The 21,371-nt window shown below is 41.7% G+C and overlaps 2 protein-coding genes across 2 annotated transcripts in view; one reads left to right on the top strand and one right to left on the bottom strand.

The window, feature by feature from the left end:
• The window catches only part of LOC118011538 (protein WFDC11-like), a 122,581-nt gene that overhangs the window by 69,086 nt on the left and 32,124 nt on the right, over positions 1-21,371 (top strand). The window lies entirely within an intron of this gene.
• Positions 6,890-7,883, bottom strand: SPINT4 (serine peptidase inhibitor, Kunitz type 4). Its single transcript, XM_035006509.1, has 2 exons — positions 7,769-7,883; positions 6,890-7,071 (listed from the first exon to the last, which is right to left on the bottom strand). The coding sequence occupies exons 1-2, from the start codon at positions 7,881-7,883 to the stop codon at positions 6,890-6,892; spliced, it is 297 nt and encodes a 98-aa protein (XP_034862400.1).

Genomic DNA, 21,371 nt, shown 5'->3' with positions numbered 1-21,371 from the left:
TATATATATATATATATATATATATATATATATATATATATATATATAATCTTTTTTTTTTTTAAGGTTTTATTTCTTTATTTGACAGAGAGAGAGATAGCGAGAGCAGGAACACAAGCAGGGGGAGCGGGAGAGGGAGAAGCAGGCTTCCTGTGGAACAGGGAGCCTGATGCGGGGCTCGATCCCAGGACGCTGGGATCATGACCTGAGTGGAAGGCAGATGCTTAATGACTGAGCCACCCAGGCGCCCCTATATAATCTTTATCTAGTCATCTGTTGACAGACTCTTAGGTTGTTTCCATACGTTGGTTGCTGAGAATAATGCTGCAGTAAACATGGGAGTGCAGAAATCTCTTTGATATCTGGTTTTCATTTCCTTTGGATATATACCTTGCAGGCTACAGGGAGATGGTAGGGGTATATGTCCACTTGTTTCCCGAGTCTCTGGGGAGGATCACAGCTAGCTTCTTGATGTGTACTAAATTAGAAGCCTGACTTTCAGGCAGCAACTTTCAAAGTTGCAGATGGGCCCCTTTTAGGGAAGGACTAGAAGAAGGCAATTTTGCCTGATTCCTCTGCATTGAACCCTGGGGGGATAGTCACAGTGAGTACTCATACCCATTAACAACTGCTACTTTGTTTGCTATAGGCTTGTGGGTCTTGTTCCTGCAAACCTCACTGGCTTTCAGAACTAAGTGTTTTGGGGGCCCATCCCTTAGATGGGAGTCTTTATAAAAAATATTTATTTGGGGCGCCTGGGTGGCTCAGTTGGTTAAGCGACTCCCTTCGGCTCAGGTCATGATCCTGGAGTCCCTGGATCGAGTCCTGCATCGGGCTCCCTGCTCGGCAGGGAGTCTGCTTCTCCCTCTGACCCTCCCCCCTCTCATGTACTCACTCTCTCTCATTCTCTCTCTCAAATAAATAAATAAAATCTTAAAAAAAAAATAGTTTAAAAAAATATTTATTTATTTACTTGTGAAAGAAAGAGAGAGAGAGAACAGGGGGGAGGTGCAGAGAGAGTCTCAAGCAGCCTCTGTGCTGAACATGGAGCCCAATGTGGGGTTCGATCTCAGGACCCTGAGCTGAAACCAAGAGTTGGATGCTCAACCAACTGAGCCACCCAGGGGCCCCAGATGGGAATGTTAAAAGTTGGGGCACTAAATTTGTTTTCAAAACACTTTGCTCCTCAGGAAAAGGCTGGGAGTTCCTTTCTGATTGTACAGCACTGTGCTGCAGGTGGGATTTATGATGAGAGTGTCTCAGGCTTTCCTACCTGTTTCAATATTAGTATGTTTTCATTTGCCCAGTGTATAGGAGTCACTCAGCTAGTTTCTGGATTTGTTTGTTTGTTTCTTTTCTTTCTTTCTTTTTTTTTTTTTTTTAAGATTTTATTTATTTATTTGACAGAGAGATAGAGAGAGAGAGCACAAGCAGGTGGAGCAGCAGGCAGAGGGAGAGGGAGAAGCAGGCTCCCCGCCAAGCAGGGAGCCTCATGTGAGGCTCGATCCCAGGATCGTGACCCAAGCCAAAGGCAGACACTTAACTGACTGAGCCACACAGGAGCCCCTGGACTTCTTTCAGAAGTAATTGTTTCATGTGTAGTTGTACATTCAGTGTGTTCATGGGAGGAGGGGAGTTCAGGAGCATCCTATGTTGCCATCTTGGTTGATCTCCCACCTCCTCCCTTTTAAAGGACAGTTTTGCCAGATATAGGATTCTTGGTTGACAGGCTTTTTTCTTCTAGCATTTTTACTCTATTAGCCCACTGCTTACTGACTTCTAAAGTTTCTGACGAGAAATCTGCTGTTATCATAATGAAGATCCGTTGCATGTGATGTGTCACTTTTCTCTTGCTGCTTCCAAGATTCTCTCTTTGTCTTTAGCTTTTGGAAGTTTGATTATAATGTGTCTCAGTGTGCATTTCTTTAAGTTCATCTCACTTGCAGTTTGTTGAACTTCTTGGATATTTATATTCATATCTTTCATCAAATTTGGGAGGCTTTCAATCATTTATTTCTTCAAACACTGTCTCTGGTCTTTTTTCTCTCTTCCTCTGGGACTCCCACAATGCATATGTTCATTTACTTAATGATGTACAAACATCTCTTAGGTTCTGTTCACTTTTCTTCAATCTTTTTTCTTTCTGTTCTTTATTTTTTTAAAAAAATTTTATTTATTTATTTATTTTAGAGAGAGAGGAGAGAGGACAAGTGGGGGGAGAAGCAGTGAGGGAAGGGAGAGAATTTGAAGCAGACTCTGTGCTGAGCACAGTGGGAAAAAGGGCACTGATCCTTTAAACACTGGGAAGTTACTTTAGCATGAGGGGGAGGAGCTTGCAATAATAAGGGGAGGTGCTTCTTTGTGTGCACTCTGTGATGGGAGACAGCAATTAGTGATCAGAGCATATATCCCTGATATTTGGAGGAGAAGTTCCTTTTCTGCCCACCTGGCTGCTGCAAGCTGTTTTTAAGGGTGGGGAATGTGTAGCTACTAGTGTGCTAAGAGCTGAAATTGATTGAAATTAATTGCAGTTACCATCCAAGCCTTCCCCTGGAAGTTACAAACCTCAATAGACTCCAGTCCTGAATATAGTTACATCTGTCAGTGCCATTGTTATCTAGGTGGAGAGACTCCTGGTGCTTCCTACTCTGTCATATTCCCCTACCTTAATTTTCATATTTTAAAATTTCTTTATTCTTTTCTAATATTTCAAAGGGCTCCTTGACCTAATCTACCATCACTAATTCATACTTTGGCTGTATCCTTTATATGTATCTCAGTTATCATGTCATTTATGTCACCTCTTTTATTTTCCAAATCCTATTATTTTTTATTGGTTCTTCTTTGTTAACATATGTCCCTGCTTTAACATATCAATACCCACTCTTATCTAGTTGAGAATATTATTTCATTTATTTCCTCATTTAATTATGGGTTAATTAATTAATTAATTTTTATTATGTTAAGTTAGCCACCATACAGTACATCATTAGTTTTTGATATAGTGTTCAGTGATTCATTAGTTGTGTGTGACACCCAGTATTTTATATTGGCTATTTGGCTTGTTGTTTCTCTTTGTGTACATGTTTGTAGCAAATTTTATTGTGATCATTTGTCCATGAAAATGTGAGCTGTTTTTGCTTTTATTGTATATGTTAACCTTGAACTAAAAACTACTAGTTATTTTACCAGCAAGACAGATTTATTGGGGAATGAAAGAGAATTGCAGTCTGGACAAACAAGCTATGGTCAAACTTGTAGGCAAGTTTGGGGAACAAAGGAGAGGTTTTTTTTTTTTTTCTAAATTTTATTTTATTATATTATGTTAATCACCATACATTACGTCATTAGTTTTTGATGTAGTGTTCCATGATTCACTGTTTGCATATAACACCCAGTGCTCCATTCAATACATGCCCTCTTTAATACCCATCACCAGGCTAACCCATTCCCCCCCCCACTCCTCCCCAGAGGTATGTTTTTTTAAGGAGAAGAGGAATAGGTTGGGAAGGCTGTTATAAACTAAAAGTCTGCTGGAGTAAACTGGGAGTTCAAAGTATGATGGCTTCTCATTGGCTGAGCTGTTGCCCAGAGGGATAAGGAAAGTGCATTTTTCCTGTGGTAGAGTAGTATCCACATGCAAGGTCAAGTTGGTCTCTTCCTGTTGGGTCTACAATTGACTAGGAGTGGTAGAGCTCCCCATCCTGACACCTCCCAACTCCATTTTAGTGAGGTTTCCCATTACTAATTTTCATATGTATGTGGTAGAGGGATGGTTGGTAGGGTAACTTGCATGTCTTTTGGGTGATTTAAAGTAGGTGGTGGAAAATTCCAGTCAAAACTCCACAATGATACAATCTGGGCTTATTTACACCCATTTGTTACTTCCTAAATAATACTTTTCTTCTTTCTTCCCCTCTGCTTATGGAACATATCTACTTTTCTGCCCTACATCTGTTTTCTATGGCAATTTTTTCTTAGGTTTAGCTATCTATCTGTCAGCATGGATAGGAAGAAGAAAAATAATAAACTCTGTGTCTGCCTAGTCCAGTTGTACCTGTTTTTATACACTTCTTACTATACCTGGGCTCTGGAACCACCATTTTGTTATTTTAGTTGCACTTGTGGTACCTTGTAGGTGTTACTGCTTTGGCTATTGAGCAGACAATGATAGATCCAGATTTTTGTGGGAGGAGAGTAACACAACTCAAAAGCCTTCACCAACTCATTCTTTTATTGTTGGTGCCCAGCAATCTGTCTTGGGCATTTATTTCATTTTCTCACCAAGATAGCACTGCCCTCTTTCATCAAAAAATTCTTAATCTTGATTTTAGTTATTTATATCCATATGTCTTTTTTTCTTTTTTAAGAGAGTGAGAGAGCATGAGTGGGGGGTGGGCAAAGGGAGAGGGAGAGAGAGAATCTGAAGCAGGCTCCATGCCTAGCACAGAGCCCGACTAGGGGCTTGACCTCATAACCCTGAGATCATGACCTGAGCCAAAATCAAGAGTTGGATGCTTAACTAACTGAGCTACCCAGGCGCCCCCATATACCTTCCTTTTACTTGTCTGGCTTTTCCAGGATTTGGTTGGAAGAGGAAACAAACAGGGGGTGGGAATGTTATTTATTTTATTTTATTTTATTATTATGTTATGTTAATCACCATACATTACATCATTAGTTTTTGATGTAGTGTTCCATGATTCATTGTTTGTGTATGGGAATGTTATTTTATCCCTGAAAGACTTTTTATTTCTGGGACACCCAGCTTTGTGACACACAACAGGAAAATCTCAGAACTTTCATTTATGTTAACCAGTCAGGTTAACCTAGTTCCTATTATTTCAGGGTCCACAGCATGTCTCCAGCAGCTGATCTGGTTTAAGAATAATTTAGAATTCCCAGGTCTTCACCAAAGATGGAACATGCCAGAATTTGGGTTTCACCTGTTCAGAATAAACCCTGTTTGGATGATGGTCTGATCTTGAAGTAATCAGAGCTCTTGCAGGAAATGGTCTCAATTTAGGGCATTAGTTTTCCTATTCTTAAGATTGAGAAAAGACAGGCTTGCATATCTAGTTACAGGATCTCACTGGTTTATAATGCCTCTGATGTTGGCCCTAGCTACCAATAGTCCAGGTTGCATTCACAGGTGAGGGATTGGACTTGGTCAATAAGATGGACAGGGAAGGTATGCCAGAAAGGGATGCTTGAATAAACTCAGAGATGAAATGGTTAGGCTGTGTGTCCTACAGCTGGGAAGATCATGGCCATGTTGAGCCTTGTAGCATTATATTCAGACTTGGCAACAAGTGTTTTGGTGATTATTCTCTTGGTAGCTAAAACACAGTCATTGGATTGAAATTGACAGTTGTCAGCCAAGTCAAATTTCAATGATTGAGGTACTAAACAATGTTTAAGTAACTACTTATTAATAGGGACCAATTCAGGCGTCTAGTTAAACTCACTGGGGCTCCTGACTTGGTGGGCATGAATCAGGAAACATCACAAAGAAACATTTGTTATGAGTGCAAGGACATGTCATGTGCATGTGAGGTTCACTGCTCAGTTTGGTTTCAAGGACAAAAAGGAGCACTGGTTTGGTACTTTGGTACTACAAACTAGCTCATCCTGAGGAGGGAGGTGATAAAAACCTGTACAGATCTAGCTTGTCACACCTGAAACATTGTGTGTACATATGAGGAATGGTTCAGAGGGGAAAAGGCAGCTAAAGGATGGGACCGGTGGACATTCAACTCTGGATAAGGCAGGGGGAGGGACATTCAGTGAGTAGGGAAGGCTCACACAAAGTTGCTTTTATTTTAATGGTCATATAGTTATTTCTCAGCAAAGAGCATACTCAAGTCAGGAAAATGGCAAACAGATGGAAGTTTCCAGGATAATGGAAATATTACAAAGATCTTAAAATTGGTTTGAATTTTCTTAAAACTATGTTTCAGAATGGTGTATCAAGCCTGACCTTTTGGCTTTTCCCCCCTGTTTAAGCAAAAACAAACAAACAAACAAACAAACAACAACAAAAAACAGATCTGTGTTATAGATTTTGGAAAGTCTCCCTGGATTAATTTAAGTCATTTTTATCCCAGGGGAAGTCCTGAGATTCCATATCTTTCAATGTCCCTTCTGTTCCATTGATTGATCCCTTATTCTTTCATTCCCTTAAAACTTAGTCATTATCTACTATGTGCCAGGCATTGCAAAAATGCACTAGGGATATTAAATAAATAAAGCAAAATTTCTGTTTTTGAGTTACTCCCAAGGTCACTTTCCATCTCACTCTCCTGGAAATCAGCCATACCAAAGCCTTGTTAGCCTCCAAGGACCTTCTTCTAGTTCCAATGACTGGGAAATGGTTAAAGTGTGGGCTGTGAGCTTAGTTGTATAAACAGCATGTTGCTACGGAGAGTTCACAGGTCTGGGATTACAAGGATTGGGTTTGGGTGAACTTGTGCATGTAAAATGGTCAAGCCTTGGGTGACCATCAGATTTGGTTAGAAACCTTGCTGTGTCATTTAATGTGAACTTGGGTCAGTTAGTTAACTCTACTGGACTTGGTTTCTTCATCTGCCACTTTAATGATATAAATCTACCTTAGGGTGATTTTAATTTTAAATTATACCAATATATGTAAATTGCTTAGTGCAATGCCTGGCACATGGTAATTATTCAAAAATGGTGACTATTGTTTTTTTCTTCTGGACTTTTGATTTCCTAACTGAAAAATGACAGATGATCCTGAGATCCAACCCAACTATTAAGCTTTTTGATGAGGACAATCCTCCCTCTTCCCATCCCAAACCAGGGATCTTAGTCTCTCAGAGACTCTCGTTTTCCTCTCCCCCAAGGACCAAGGGTAAGACGGGATTCCTTACGTTATTTTGTATTCTTCGACACAGGCTATGTTGCATTCTATTTTAAGCTTGTAGTTGTTAAGGTTGCCATTACATCCGGAGAAGACAAAACTTTCACATCTTTTGGAGGTTTTGTTGTAGAAATATCTAAAATGAATTTCAAAGCAGCTGCCAGCATCCATATCCATTTTGCAGGGATCTGCATGAGAGGTTCCCATTGAGTTAGGGAGAGTTAGTTAGGACTCAGCCAGAGATCTTGCCTTACAGGGCCCTTAAAAATTCCTCACATTAGTTTGGAAGTGGGTGGTAAGTGATTGAGTGACTTGACCAAGGGCATACATTTGCTAAGTGGCCGGGCCAGGATTTGGGGTGTCTGACTCACAGTGTAGACTGTGCCACCTCCCCATGCTCCAGAAGCACCGAGCCTGTACATATTACCTGTGGAAGAAACCTTCATTATCTTTCACATCTACATTGTGAGCTTCTGTTCAAGTGTTCTCTATGCACCCAGAACCCAGATATTGAAAATGCCTCAGTTTGCTCAGTTTCCAATCCCCCTTTACTCTCCTCTCAATACATATTCTTAAATGGTCTGGGATCTTTGAAATTTGTCATGAAACCCTTAATTTAAAATACTTCTGGTCCTTTGGACCGCCTACAAAAGACAGCCCCATCTGGAAAGGACTTACTTGCATCATCGTTTGTTTTTTCTCATCAGACATCCACAAGATCCCTAGAATAAGTAATGCCCATAGTCAAAGGACTAAGAGTCTATGGGTCTTAGCACAAAAGGAGGACCTTCCTGGACCAGCTGGATATCACTTTTTTTTTTTTTTGACACTTTTTCCCTCATTCATAATTGGTCTTTGCATTTCTTTTCTGCTTCAAGTTCATACCTTTGAGGTCTCCACATATCATTTCAGCAAGTTTAGCAACACCACCCATTAATGGGGTAGTCAGCAAGAGGAAGATGAAGAGCCCTAGGAGAAATCCCAACTCAGCAGACTTCATGATGCAGCAAGTAGGAGGTAGAAAAGTCTTGGTATCAGCTGATGTTATATTTTGGGCTTGATACTTGAGATGGCTGAGCCCACTTACCCCAGGGGCCAGGACTGGGCATTACTAGGCATTGAGTTGAACAATGAATGCTTGGGTACCCAGCCATGAAGCTGAAGGTCTCAGGCCAGTTAAACTCCTGATAGTGAGTCCCATGTTCATCTAGATACCAAAGAAATGAAAGGATAAGAGCTTCTAGCATACCTTTAACCACGGAGGACAGAATGATTAAAGAATTAAAAAAGGATTGCTTCCTTTCCTCTCTTCAGCCTTCCACAACAAGGAAGAGACTGATTCTAGTGAACAGGAAGAATTTAATAAGAACAATAGTAATAATGATAGTAACTAACCCCTATGGTAATTCCTTCATGCCAGGCACTATTATCTATCCATCTGCACAAAATCATTAAATTTCAAAAAAAGCACATGCACCTCACGAGTTAGGTGCAATTATCACCATCACAGATGAAGAAATGGAGACCGAGGTTAAGTTATATGTGCAAGGTCACTCATCTACTATGTAGTGGAATCAAGATTTGAACTCACTATACTATATTGCCTAGGAATATGAGACACCTTAATTTTGTTTTCTTGGAAGACTTTTGAAATTTTGGCTTTCACACTGAAACTCTTAAACTACCTGAAGTTGATTATTTTTGGTCAAGTATGAAATAATGGTCCATTTTAATTTTTCAATGGCTTCAGACCCATTTATTGATGAGTCCCTCTTTTATCCAGTTATATAATAACTTCTCTTACACATGTGGGATTATTTCTGAGCTCTTTATTTCACTCCTGTATATTCCTGCCCCAAAGCCATTCTTAATTACTTGAATTTTGTATTATCTTAGGATTTTGCATATTCACATACATTTTAGGGTCAGTTTGTCAAGTTCTTCAAAAGACCCATCTTGGATATTGATTTTATTTTATTTTTAAAAGATTTTATTTATTTATTTGACAGAGACAGAGATAACGAGAGCAGGAACACAAGCAGGGGGAGTGGGAGAGGGAGAAGGCTTCCCGCTGAGCAGGGAGCCCGTTGGGGGGCTCGATCCCAGGACCCTGGGATCATGACCTGAGCCGAAGGCAAACGCTTAACGACTGAGCCACCCAGGCGCCCCTTGGATATTGATTTTAATTGCATTGGATTTATAGGTCAATTTGAGGAGAATGACATCCTTACAATATTATCTTAGGTATATACAATAATTCCCCATCTGTATTGGTTTTCTTAATATCTTCCAAGAAAGGCTTAAAATATTTCCCAAACAGGTCTTGTAATCTTATTTATATTTTTGGTATCATTGTAAATGGTATCTTTAAACATTATATTTCTTTCTATTTGTTTCTGATGTACAAAAATGTAATTTATGTTATATATTAATCTTATGTGTAGCATAAACATTTCCTTAATGAGTAGTGATGGTGAACAGCTTTTTATGTACTTGTTGGCTATTCATTCGTCTCTTAGAAAATTGTCGATTCAGGTCCTTTGCTCATTTAAAAATCAGAGTATTTGGCCTTTTTCTCCCCCTAATGAATTGTATGAGTTCCTTATATATTTTGGACATTAACTCCTTACCTGATATATGGTTTGCAAATATATTCTCTCAATCCATAGATTGCTTTTTCATTTTGTTGATTGTTTCCTTTGCTTGCAGAAGTTTTTAATTTGATGTTTATGCTTACTTTTGTTTATGCTTGCTTGTTACTTGTTTATGTTTGCTTTTGTTGCTTGTGCTTTTAGTGTCTTGTCCAAAAAATCATTGCCAAAGACTAATATCAAGGAGCTTTTTCCTCATGCTTTTCTTCTATGAGTTTTACAGTGTCAGGTCTTATGTTTAAGTCTATATCCATTTCAAATTAATTTTCATGAGTGGTGTAAGATAGAGGTCCATTTTCATCATTTTGCATGTGGATATGTCGTTTTCCCAGCATCATTTATTGAAGAGACTATCCTTTTCCCACTGTGTATTCTTGGTTCCCTTGTCAGGTATTAGTTGACCGTATACACGTGGGTTTATTTTTGGGCTTTTGGTTCAGTTTCATTGGTCTATGGGTCTGTTTTTATGCAAGTGCAATAATGTTTTGATTACTGTAGCTTTTTCCCCAATTAATTAACATATAGTGTATTATTAGTTTCAGGGTAGAGTTTAGTGATTCATCAGTTGCATGAACACCCAGCACTCATTGCTTCATGTGCCCTCCTTAATGCCCATTCCCCTGTTGCCCCACCCCTCTAGCAACCCTCAGTTTATTTCCTAGAGTTAAGGATCTCTTATGGATTCCTGTAGCTTTTATTTTTATTATTTTTTAAAGATTTTATTTATTTATTTGACAGAGAGAGAAATAGTGAGAGAAGGAACACAAGCAGAGGGAGAGGGAGAGGGAGAAGCCGGCCTCCTGCTGAGCAGGGAGCCCGATGCGGGGCTCGATCCCAGGACCCCGGGATCATGACCTGAGCTGAGGGCAGTCACTTAACCTACTGAGCCACACAGGCACCCCTCCTGTAACTTTTAAATGTAGTTTGAAATCAGGAAATGTGATGCCTCCAGCTTTGTTTATCTTTCTCAAGTTGCTTTGGCTATTTGGGGTCTTTTATGGTCCATATGAATTTTAGGATTGTTTTTTCTAGTTTTGTGAAAAATGTCATTGGAATTTAATAGGGATGGCACAGAATCTATAACTCACTTTGGGTAGTGGAAGGGAAAACCACATTCTTCTTGTGTGCCCTTTCCTGTGGGAAAGATCCTTTCTAGATTTATAACATTGGTAATGCCACATCTATAACTTTCTTCATAGTTTCTGGTTCGGGTGGTGCTATATGCCTGGGACAAACCATTGGAGAATTCTAGCTCTTTGATCTTGATCTAATGGACTCTCATTGCAACCTAATAGCCACTGATCCAGCTCCACTAAGTCCTCACCACCTTCGCTGTGCCTGTCTTAGGTTCATGATATGGGCATGGAACCTTGAACCCTGGCTCCAGGCATGTTGCAGTGCAACATCTTATTGCTATTTCTTCTTAAGGTCAAATATGGGAGCATTTTGCTTGATGGCAAGCAAGGCAGATCGTCAGTGTGGGCTGCCCAGACGTGAATATAGAATTAACTTAAGACCACTGTTAAGATATGCCCCCACAGCCCCCCACTCTTCTAGCCCCCACCCTGGGTTGGGACAGTGCTTTCTGCTTCCATGTTTGGGTGGTGTTGCTCCTTCCTGTCCTCATCCTGAGAGAAGCGAGGGGCCTGGAGCTTAAGCTACATGAGTTTCATGGTAAATTAGTCTTTTCTGCCAAACTCAAGATCTCTTCAGAAGTCAGATTATTTGGGGAAAGTGGTCTCAAATTTACTGCTTCTCAATGCCTTCCTAAAAATGGACTAAGAAAAATAATATTGTGGGGGCCTGTAGGGAAGAAAAGATAATTAGCACATTTTTTCTTCTGGATTCTTTAAACACATCCATGGGTTATGCCATGTAGGGCCTCCAAGGAACTGAACTCTGTGTTGTCAGCGTATGCTTCATAACCCTTAAAGAAGTAGCCCCCCCCACCAGGAAACTTCCTGGAATCTGACATGAGGCTGTCATGGAGAGTGTTGTTCACCTCACTACCCCATGTTCTCTCTTTGAGAACATGTGAAAGAGCTTGTCTCTTTTGCCATTTACTACCACGATAATTTCCACTGTTCCTGAGTATCTTTTTGGGCTGACTTTATGCTCACTCTAAAGGTTGTAACTGTGCTGCCTTTACTGGGCTCTTACTACAAAAGCTTGGGCCAACTTTTATGATAATTCCTAGCAAGTGTCCGTGACCCTGGAGCATGCACTTGCTATGCTCATCTCCTGCATAGTTCTACCATACTTTATTATTTTTGTGTCTTCTTTCCTCTATCTTTCTTATATAGGCTATATTTGTTTTTTTACATTTTAAAATTTTTGATTTTTAAAAGATTTTTATTTATTTGAGTGAGAGAGAGATGGGGGGGAAGCATTTGTGCAAGCAGGGGGAGAGGTGGGGTGGGGAGAGGGAGAAGCAGACTCTGTGCTGAGCATGGAACCCAACATGGCACTGGATCTCAGGACCCTGAGATCATGACCTGAGCTGAAATCAAGAGTCTGACACTCAACTGACTGAGCCACCCAGGAGTCCCTAAATTTGCTTTTTATTTTATTTGTTTATTTTCAAAGATTTTATTTATATATTTCACAGAGAGAGAGAGAGAGAGAGAGAGCGCACACAAGCAGGGGGAGTGGCAGGCAGAGGGAGAGGGAGAAGTAGGCTCCCCGAGGAGCAGGGAGCCAGATGCAGGGCTCAATTTCAGGACCCTGGAATCATGACCTGAGCCGAAGGTGGATGCTTAAATGACTGAGTCACCCAGGCCCCCCCTAAATTTGTTTTTAAAAATATTATGTATTATGAATCCTAGTAAGCTGCCCTAAATATTTCAAAACAAGGTTGAATGTCAATAAATAAAACCATAAACTGATTTGAACCTGGGTCTTCATATTAAATTAAAATTTTTTTTCAGGACACCATGCAGCTTTGAAGGTGTAAAGAATGGGATGGGGCCCCGAGGACACAAGGTCCCCCTTGGTTCATTAGCTACTTGGCACATCCTGTCCTGCCCTAAGGGCTGAGAGGTAGTGAAGTGGGAAAGATAGGAACTAAATGCAAGAGGAGCCACCAAAAGATTAAGTCCCAACCTAAAAGAATAGTCTCAGCTCAGATAAAAGTTCTCCCATCTTGTCCCAATAGCATCAAGTAGGAAGTTCATCTGAGCCCTTCTGGGTGCTTTACTCACTGCTCCAGATTATTAGACTTGATGATACGAGCAGGACTGAGACCCCAGGAGGGGTTACATTCCTGCCCTAGGCTTTACCCTAAAAAAGAGTTAGAATGTTGTGAGGCTAGACTCTAGTTAGGATTTCCCAATGCCCTAGGAGGTATTCGTTCCCGTAGTCATAACCCATAATTTTGTTCTCAATTCAGGAAGGAGCTCCCCCAAAATGACAAAAGATTGATGGAATGTAGGAGCTATCTCTGACTCTACTGAGTGGACAGTTTTCTGGAATGTGGTCCAGGGGAGTAACTTGGTACTTTGTGTTTGATCAAAGCTTAATAAACTGACTCCAATTGATAGTGAGAATAGACATGCCGATAATAAAGACAAATCCACCTGAGTCAGGAAGTGTGTGCCTGGAAGGGGGACTACCGTGAAGCTAATGGTATCAGAACTTCATGGAATCGCAACTGTTTCCCTGGCCAATGCTCCTGATATATCATCTTTCTTTCAGCATAAATGTTCCCAGGCAAGTCTTGAATGCTTGGATATGAGAGAAGAGGTGGCATTCTAAGACATGGGTCCATGAGTACATGCAATAGATGGAGGAGTTCTGCTTACTTGAGTATGGACACTATGTGACAAGGGGTCTGAGAGCAAGAGAAGTGTACTGCATGCTTCTGCATCAGATGCTGTGCCCAGTCCATTAAGCTCATTAGGACAAAACAAGACCCAAGATACTGTACTTTGATTCTACCAGTGCTGCTTTCTTTCCTGTGGCCTTGAATCCATCCTCCCTTTCTCTGGCTATCAGTTATTCTAATTTTAAAATGCAAGGATTAGACCAAATAATTGCACAGAATCCTTCTGGTTCCGAGGTTGTGGGAAGAAAGAATGTGGATTGTGTCTGTGTCCAACCATGAGTTTGAGGGTAAAAAAGGAAAAAGTCTGGGGTGGTGGGTAATAAAAATATAGAATTAAAAGACAGTGGGGAAACTGGGTAGAGAGAAGTGTTTCAGCTGCTTGGTACTGCCATGCTGGAGATGTGGACCCAGACATGGTTGAACCTGGCCATGAAAAGCTTGATGCCTGTTTGTTGGTTCCATGGACAGAAATGGGGACACAAATTTGATATTAGGTGGAACCATGAAATCCCTTGCAGTCAAGGAGTCTGGGGCCAGACTCTGGGGTTTGGGTTATTGTGGCCCTGATTTCCTTCCCAGACCCTGGTACACATATGTCCTCTTCTTTGACAAATCCCAGAGCCCAGGGGTCTTGGAGTTGGCTGACCCAAAGTTAGCATTTAATAAGTCTCAGTTGTTGGGATCTTATTTTGCTGTGTATTTTTCTTCTTGAGTCTTTTAGAGGAGGGACCTTTTGGGTTCCAATTACTCCCCCATCAAAATAACACCCTCACTCTTTCCTTCCTTAGTCCAGTGTGGTGAACTCAAGAAAATTGGCCATTTTTTCTGAACTATTCTGATCATACTTTGAGCTTGACATCCAAGTTGCCAGAAGTGCACAAGGGAGAATGCAGTTGTTTTAACTATAGCTTTCTGACCAAAGAGGCATGTGAGGGCACCTGTGCATTCTCCAGGTAGGAATCTCACAAGGTACAGGAGTTCAGAGGTTCTGCTGTTAGGTTATAAGAGCCATAGATGAAGAAACCAAAGGTAAGAATTTGGTGGGGGGTTCACATGAGTGATGGCCTAGAAAAGGATTTTCTTTGATTTTCAAATGAACAGTGCATTCTAGTGCTAATTGTTTGCAAAATTTAGGAAGAATCATGATTAAAATTCCAAGTGTCTCTTCATAGCTCTTCCTGTTAAGGCTGCTTGAGTTGTTGTGTTGCTGTCCTTGTGACTCTTGGGACTTCTGAACAGGGGAGCTCATCCTCATATCCTCCATTTACTGTTTACCCCACCATCTCACCCCTTGTGTCTTGTGTTATATGCCTATGGTAAGTGAGGGATTTCCAAGCAGATCCTGGCCCCAGGGAGTTTTTAGCATTTGAGCCCCAGAAAAAAACTTGATATGTTGTGAACAAATATAGCTCTCAGGAGCATTCTCAGATACGCTCCAAGGATCTCACTGTATCTTGCCACTGTCCCTGTATTGTACACACCCTGTATATTTCTCCATGAGGACTGTGCTTCTGAATTTTTTCTGTCATATTTGTGTGGAAACTGCCATGCCAAGTCGCTAGAACCAGAACACACAAGGCTAACTGGGAAAGGATCTAAATTCGTAGATCCACACAGATAATTTTGTCCCGATGTCACTGTGACTTCTTTCTGCTTCCTTGGTCAGTGCAGATGCAAGATATTGTATTTATTGGGCGCCTGGGTGGCTCAGTTGGTTGAGCGACTGCCTTCGGCTCAGGTCATGATCCTGGAGTCCCAGGATCAAGTCCCAAGATCGAGTCCCGCATCGGGCTCCCTGCTCGGCAGGGAGCCTGCTTCTCCCTCTGACCCTCCTCCCTCTCATGCTCTCTGTCTCTCATTCTCTCTGTCTCAAATAAATAAATAAAATCTTTAAAAAAAAAAGATATTGTATTTATTATCTTAATACTACTTGCTTAAATGGCGCTTCCCACCACTGCTCCAAAAGATTCCCTGGATTTGTCTAATGGAAAGTTTCTGCCCTGAACTCCCTTCTTGGTCATCTGACAGTAGGACCAGCTTCTCTGATTGATTCCTGCTTTAAAGTTTTCTCAAGCAACTCAGCCGTGCTGATACACTACTATACTTATTATTTGTATCTTGAATTAACGCACACTTTTCCTAAAGCCTTCAAGTTTCTTCAGACCTCTATTATGTAGCATTCTTGTGCAATAGTCAATCTCCTGTTTAAGATCCTTGACTGAAATAATTCATTGTATATAGTCAGACATTCACTTAGTTCTGCTCAAATTGAAAAAGTTTGTTCCAATAAGGAGGTGTGGATGGGACACAAAAGGACTTAGTAAAGTTCCCATCAGGAGAGTCCCATATTCCAACAAGGGCTAAGTCTCCGACCCCTATTTTTTCTTTTACCACATTCCCTTGACTCTTACTTTTGCTCTTCCTGACTGCAATTTTTTCCCTGTATTCACCATCTCCACAGAGAATACCTCATTAGTGCTTTGCTTTCTCATTATTTAAATGGTGGAAATAAGAAGTACAGCCTTATTCGTATCCTTCTGCTCCCATCTTTTTAGCTCCCCTCCATCCTGCCCATTGCTTCCAGTGCAATGTTCACACTATACTATCATAGTTTTCTAAAAATTTCAGACTCCTTCAGAAGGGGCATTTCTTTTTTTTTTTTTGAAATGCAAAGTATGAGTACATTGGATTCATTATGCATTTATAGTAATTAAGTTAATCTCTTTCTTGTAAGCCTTATCAAATCCATCATTATATATCTACTTTCATCCAATGGCCTCCAGGTGGACAGACTGTACTTCTTCTATATTTCCTGGGTCTTTGATTTTAGAATTGATCCTGTTGCTTGCTTTGGTCAAGGAATAATACCAGCCTTGAAATATGCTTGCAGAGTTGGATTTCCACTTTGAGCTCTACATTTTACCACAAGAAGAGTGTTTCTTGAGAAACTATTGGTCCAAAAAGAAGGAGAGACAGAGGGATTAAAAGTGGGCTCTACTCTCAGCCTGGATCCAAGCTCAGCCAAACCCAGTTTAGATTAGTTAGACATCTGTTTTTCTGCTGATGTGTTCGAGAGAGAAATAAACTTTTATTGTTGCTGCCACTGAGATTTAGTGGTGGGGGATTGTTACTGAACAATGCTGACTAAAGCACCCATGCAAAAAATTCTAATGTAAATATTACCTGCTCACATAATATAAAATAATAGGAGAACATAGGCAATGGGAAATAACTAAAACAAACACACACATATATAATACAAATGACATTTATACTTATAAACATCCATGATACAGCAAAGAAGGGAAAATTATAGTCCTCTTTTCTAATCAGGAAGTGGTGGCTGATATTCATGACTTCTTCCTCACACTATTCATCCACATTCCCTTTTCTTTCACCCAGCAATGCATCAGATGGTTAGTGTTGTTTTTTTAAACCTGGTAGAATGTTCCAAATCTTCATTTCTGAAGCATGTGAGCTTTTTGTGGCTGTCTGTATCGGTTGCTATAATCTTCTATTATGCCAGACTTAGAAAGTTTCTGTGTTCTAGCTCTCATTCCCACCTCATTGTTGAGTAGCAGTCCTATTTCTCCTTTGTAATGGTGACTAATTGCGATAGCCAACAGGGAAACCCCTGGATTTGTTCAGCGAAATAAGGAGCGTGAAGTAGCCACCTGGCAGTCTTAACTCCATAACATTCGATGGAGGAATTCTGCCCTGGGATACAAAACAACAACAACAACAACAACAAAACCAAACCCCCGAGCCCCCAAACCCCCCAAAACCAAACTGGCAGATCACAATTGCCATTGTTGGGGACATTCTTGGAGTCTTAGAAGAAAGATTTGTGGTAAGACAGAAGGGGAACTGGGAATCTTGGGTTGATGGGTCTTTGGAAAGCTTTTAGTCTATCCTTCCTCAAAGCACTTCCATAACCCATCCCCCTTAGTCCAAGGGGTGTTTTTGTTTCCAGACTGCAGCATTCCGTGATGAGGTGAAGCACTCTGTGCTGATTTCTTCTATAACTGCCCCTGGCAACACATTCAAGATGTCCACAGCTGGTAGCCTTCTTGCTGAAGTTTTTCCCAGATGTCTCAAGCCTGGCTACTCTGTTATTTCCTTGGCTCACAAGAAGACTCAGGCTTCCTAGTCTTTTCAGACTCTGGATGGGAAGAATCTCCCATCGCTTCTCACCATCTAGATAATAGTCTCTATGCCTTTCAGCCTCAAGGGACACACCTCAATCTCTTCCAAGCACTCTTTCATGCCCTGCTTGGACAGCAGCATGGTAGAGGATCTCCTGTTCCTGCAGTTCAGCTGCACTCAACATGGTGGGACTATGTGACCACAAATTTCCAAGTTGGTATATTCACAAGGGATTTGCAGGGGGCAACAACATCTTCCACAGTTGCTGGAGACTTAGAGGAATCAAGATCATTGTTAAATTATCTGATCCTTCATCATGTGGTTTAATCATATTATCTCTCAGGGATGGACTACTTTCCAGAGCTATGCCTTGTTCCATCTTAGAAGATGTTACAAAGGTCAGAGACATGACGTTTATCTTCTTTGGGAGCTAATTTATGTGGAACGTAGAGAAATTTTTTTTTTTAAAGATTTTATTTATTTATTTGAGAGACAGCACATGAGAGGGGGGAGGGTCAGAGGGAGAAGCAGGCTCCCCGCTGAGCAGGGAGCCCGATGTGGGACTCGATCCCGGGACTCCAGGATCATGACCTGAGCCGAAGGCAGTTGCTTAACCAACTGAGCCACCCAGGTGCCCCGTAGAGAAATTTTTTAAAAACATAGAGTTTAAGGTGGAAGGTACAATTTGATTCTTTTCTAAAACAAGAATTTTTGTTAAAAGAAGGATCAGGAAAACATGAACAGTGATAGTAACATTCTCCTTAGACTCTACCAGGCGCTGTGGTACATGTTTTACCTGCATCATCTCATCTGGTCTCATGACACACATGAAGGTAGGTGTTATTCAACGACATTTACAGATGAAGAGACTGAGGCCCCAAGGAGTTGGAGAAGCCCAGCTTCCCCAGGCCAGCAAGGACAAAGCTAGACTGAGTCCCAGAACAGCTAGGACCTTTAGGCTTTACTCTGTCCCACCATCTTTTATAAATGGGTATTTCCAAGCTTTTTGGGGGGGGGGATTGTTTTTCAGCCTATTCTAAGTTTTCAAAAGCAAATATAAATTTGTCTTTAAGAAAAATAATGTATAAAAGGAAGCTGAGTCCAGCCCACAAAGGAAAGTAGTCAGCTGATATCTGAGGGGTTCTGGACTATGCAATGAAGGTTTTCTTTTTTTTTTTTTTAAGATTTTATTTATTTATATGACAGAGAGAGAGAGAGAGAGCACAAGCTGGGGGAGCGGCAGAGGGAGAGGTAGAAGCAGGCTCCCTACTGAAGAGAGAGCCCCACGTGGGGCTCAATCCCAGGACCCTGGGATCATGACCTGAGCTGAGGGCAGGTGTCCCTGCAATGAAGATTTTCTTTGTGAAAAAAATAAATAAATAAAAAGATTTTCTTTGTGAGTTGGGATGCCTGGGTGGCTCAATTGGTTAAGCATCTGACTTCGTCTCAGGTCATGATCCCAGGGTCCTGGGATCAAGTCTCACATCGGTCTCGCTGCTCAGCGGGGAGCCTGCTTCTCTCTCTCCCTCTGCCTGCCACTCCCCCTGCCTGTGCTCACTTGCTCTCTGTCAAATAAATAAATAAAATCTTTTAAAAATATTTTCTTTGTGAGAAAAAGGCATCAAGTGTTAGGATTAGTCTACTCCTCGCTGGCTTCCTTCCTATTCCATTTGAAAAGTCAGAATTGTATCCTCACTATGTGCGAGGTATGGTGTTAGGTTCTAGGGTTCTGTGGCAAAGAAGTCTGACACAGTTCCTATTTTTATGAGATTCATTCTCTAGATAGAGAAAACATTAAGTTAAATGATGATAGGACAATGTGATAAGAGTTTCTATAAGGGCAAGATACAGCCCTTTAAAAGGACACAGAGTGGCCCATTCCATCTGGGGTGAATTGGTGAAGGTTCCCCAGAGATTTTTATTTAATACGAGGCTTGAAGCATGAGTGGGAGCTCATCAGGAGAGTGGAAGGAAGACATTCTGGTGGACGGAAAAGCTAGAGTTTGAGCATAGAGGGACAGAGGGCATGGGGCCTTGGAGGAAACAAAGCTGAATGAGGCAGCTTTCTAAGTGTGAAGGGGAATGAGGGGTTATGAGGCCTGAGCTGGAAGCAGGGGGAAGAGTGTCAATGAGAAATTTCAGTAGAAACAGGAAAACGTGCAGATCAGTTCAGCAGCAGTGAGATTGACTGCCCAAGGTGGCAATCCCTTGGGAAGAGGGCTTCCCAAGCGTTGGGTTTGTGTTCCAGCTCCACCACTGGCCCATTGGCTAATGCTGTGCATGTGACTTTAACTCTATGGTCTTCAATTTCCTTGTTTGTAAACTGGGTATTACGGTTGCTGTGAGGACCAGATGAGGTGAAGCATGTCATGGCTAAAATATTAGCTCACACTGAAAAAGTTGGAAGCCCTTGGCAATGCCCACCGGAGCCCAGGTCTTATGGAAGATGCTGGCAAGGTCTGCTTGGGCTGTTCTGTCTTCCATTCTGTCACCACAGGAAGCTCGACACTGCACTCTGGGAATAAGATGAGCACTTTTCTCAGGTCCTCAAGGGCACTGCCATCTCCTCCCTTACCCAAGCTTCCCAGCCAACACCAGGACCTCCAGAGCAGTCATGGTCAGTTGAGGGGAACTGTTCTGCAGAAGACAGGCTGCAGGATTGGGGAGAGCAAACATTCTGATGTGTGGATCTAACAGATATTACAGTTAATGCGATACATCAAAGGGCATGGTCTTAGCTGAGCCTACCAGAAGATAATAGGATGGGGATGCCTGTTTCTATAGAAGACGCACTCAGATTTACAGCAGTGTTTTTCTGCTTGTCCAAGATGAAGTCTTGTCTCTCTGGGCAATGCTTTGAGATGAGGCTTGCTAAGGCTCATATACCCATAGCCATGCAACCCTGAAACTGTAATAAAAATACCCTGTATCTTTGCACCAGCCACCTTCTGTTACCTTTCACCTGGACAGAACACCTGGGTTCTTACTTCGAGCTCAGTATCTTCGCACTGCCTGGGCCATGGATTATGTGACAATGCTGATGCGCTGATGGTGTGGCCTGAGAGGTTAATCATGTACAAGGCACAGAGGAAGTTAGCAGGGCTGACTCACCAGGGTCTGAACATGGTGGTGTTCATGCACGTAAACTCCTCCACTGGCCTTCACTTGTCACCATTTATCAAACTCCTTTGTACAGGGTGAATAAAAGGACTGTCTTGGCAACTCTGGTGACTTCAGAAGGACAGTTAGAAGACCTTAAGTTCCTCCTTTTTCCCCCAAAAGTCTGAGACAAAACCCACCAACTTATGAATTGTAGCTTGGTTTCAGTGGTGGAGTTACAGAGGATTCTATTTTGCTCTCTTGCTTTCTTGTAACATTGGTAAAATAATAAAGATGATCCCCCTTTTTTAAAGGGGAAAAATCTGGAACCTAGAAAGAATGAATTGCTGGCAGCTTCTAACCTTTACAGAGCCTTTGCAAGGATCAAGTTCTTCCATTCCACATGGCTTCATGTAATCCTCACAAAACCTGACGTATGGATGTTCTCTTTCTCTCTCACGTGAGGAAGCTGATGATCTCAGAGCTGTGGAGTGCGCTAAGGCCACATGGAGTGCGAAGGGCTCAGCTTGACTCCCCCCAGCCTGACATCATTACCCCAAAGGCCGGCAGAGCCTGTTCCTTGGCAACGGCTCAGATATGAGCGCCCTGTGTTGCCCCCCGGGGCCATGACTCTGCCTCCTTTTGTTGCTCTGTGTGCCAGAACCCTCCGTGGACCGCATCTTGCTCCAGGGAATGAGAGCATAGCCTGGTGTGTTGCAGGGGGAAAATGGAGGAGGGGGCAATCGGGATGACATTGCCGGGATATCAG

The sequence above is a fragment of the Mirounga leonina genome, unplaced genomic scaffold (assembly GCF_011800145.1).
Source record: "Mirounga leonina isolate KUSES-001 unplaced genomic scaffold, KU_Mleo_1.0 Mir_150, whole genome shotgun sequence".
NCBI lineage: Eukaryota > Metazoa > Chordata > Mammalia > Carnivora > Phocidae > Mirounga > Mirounga leonina.
Note: the sequence above shows the minus strand (reverse complement) of the source record. Positions and strands in the feature narration are given on the sequence as shown.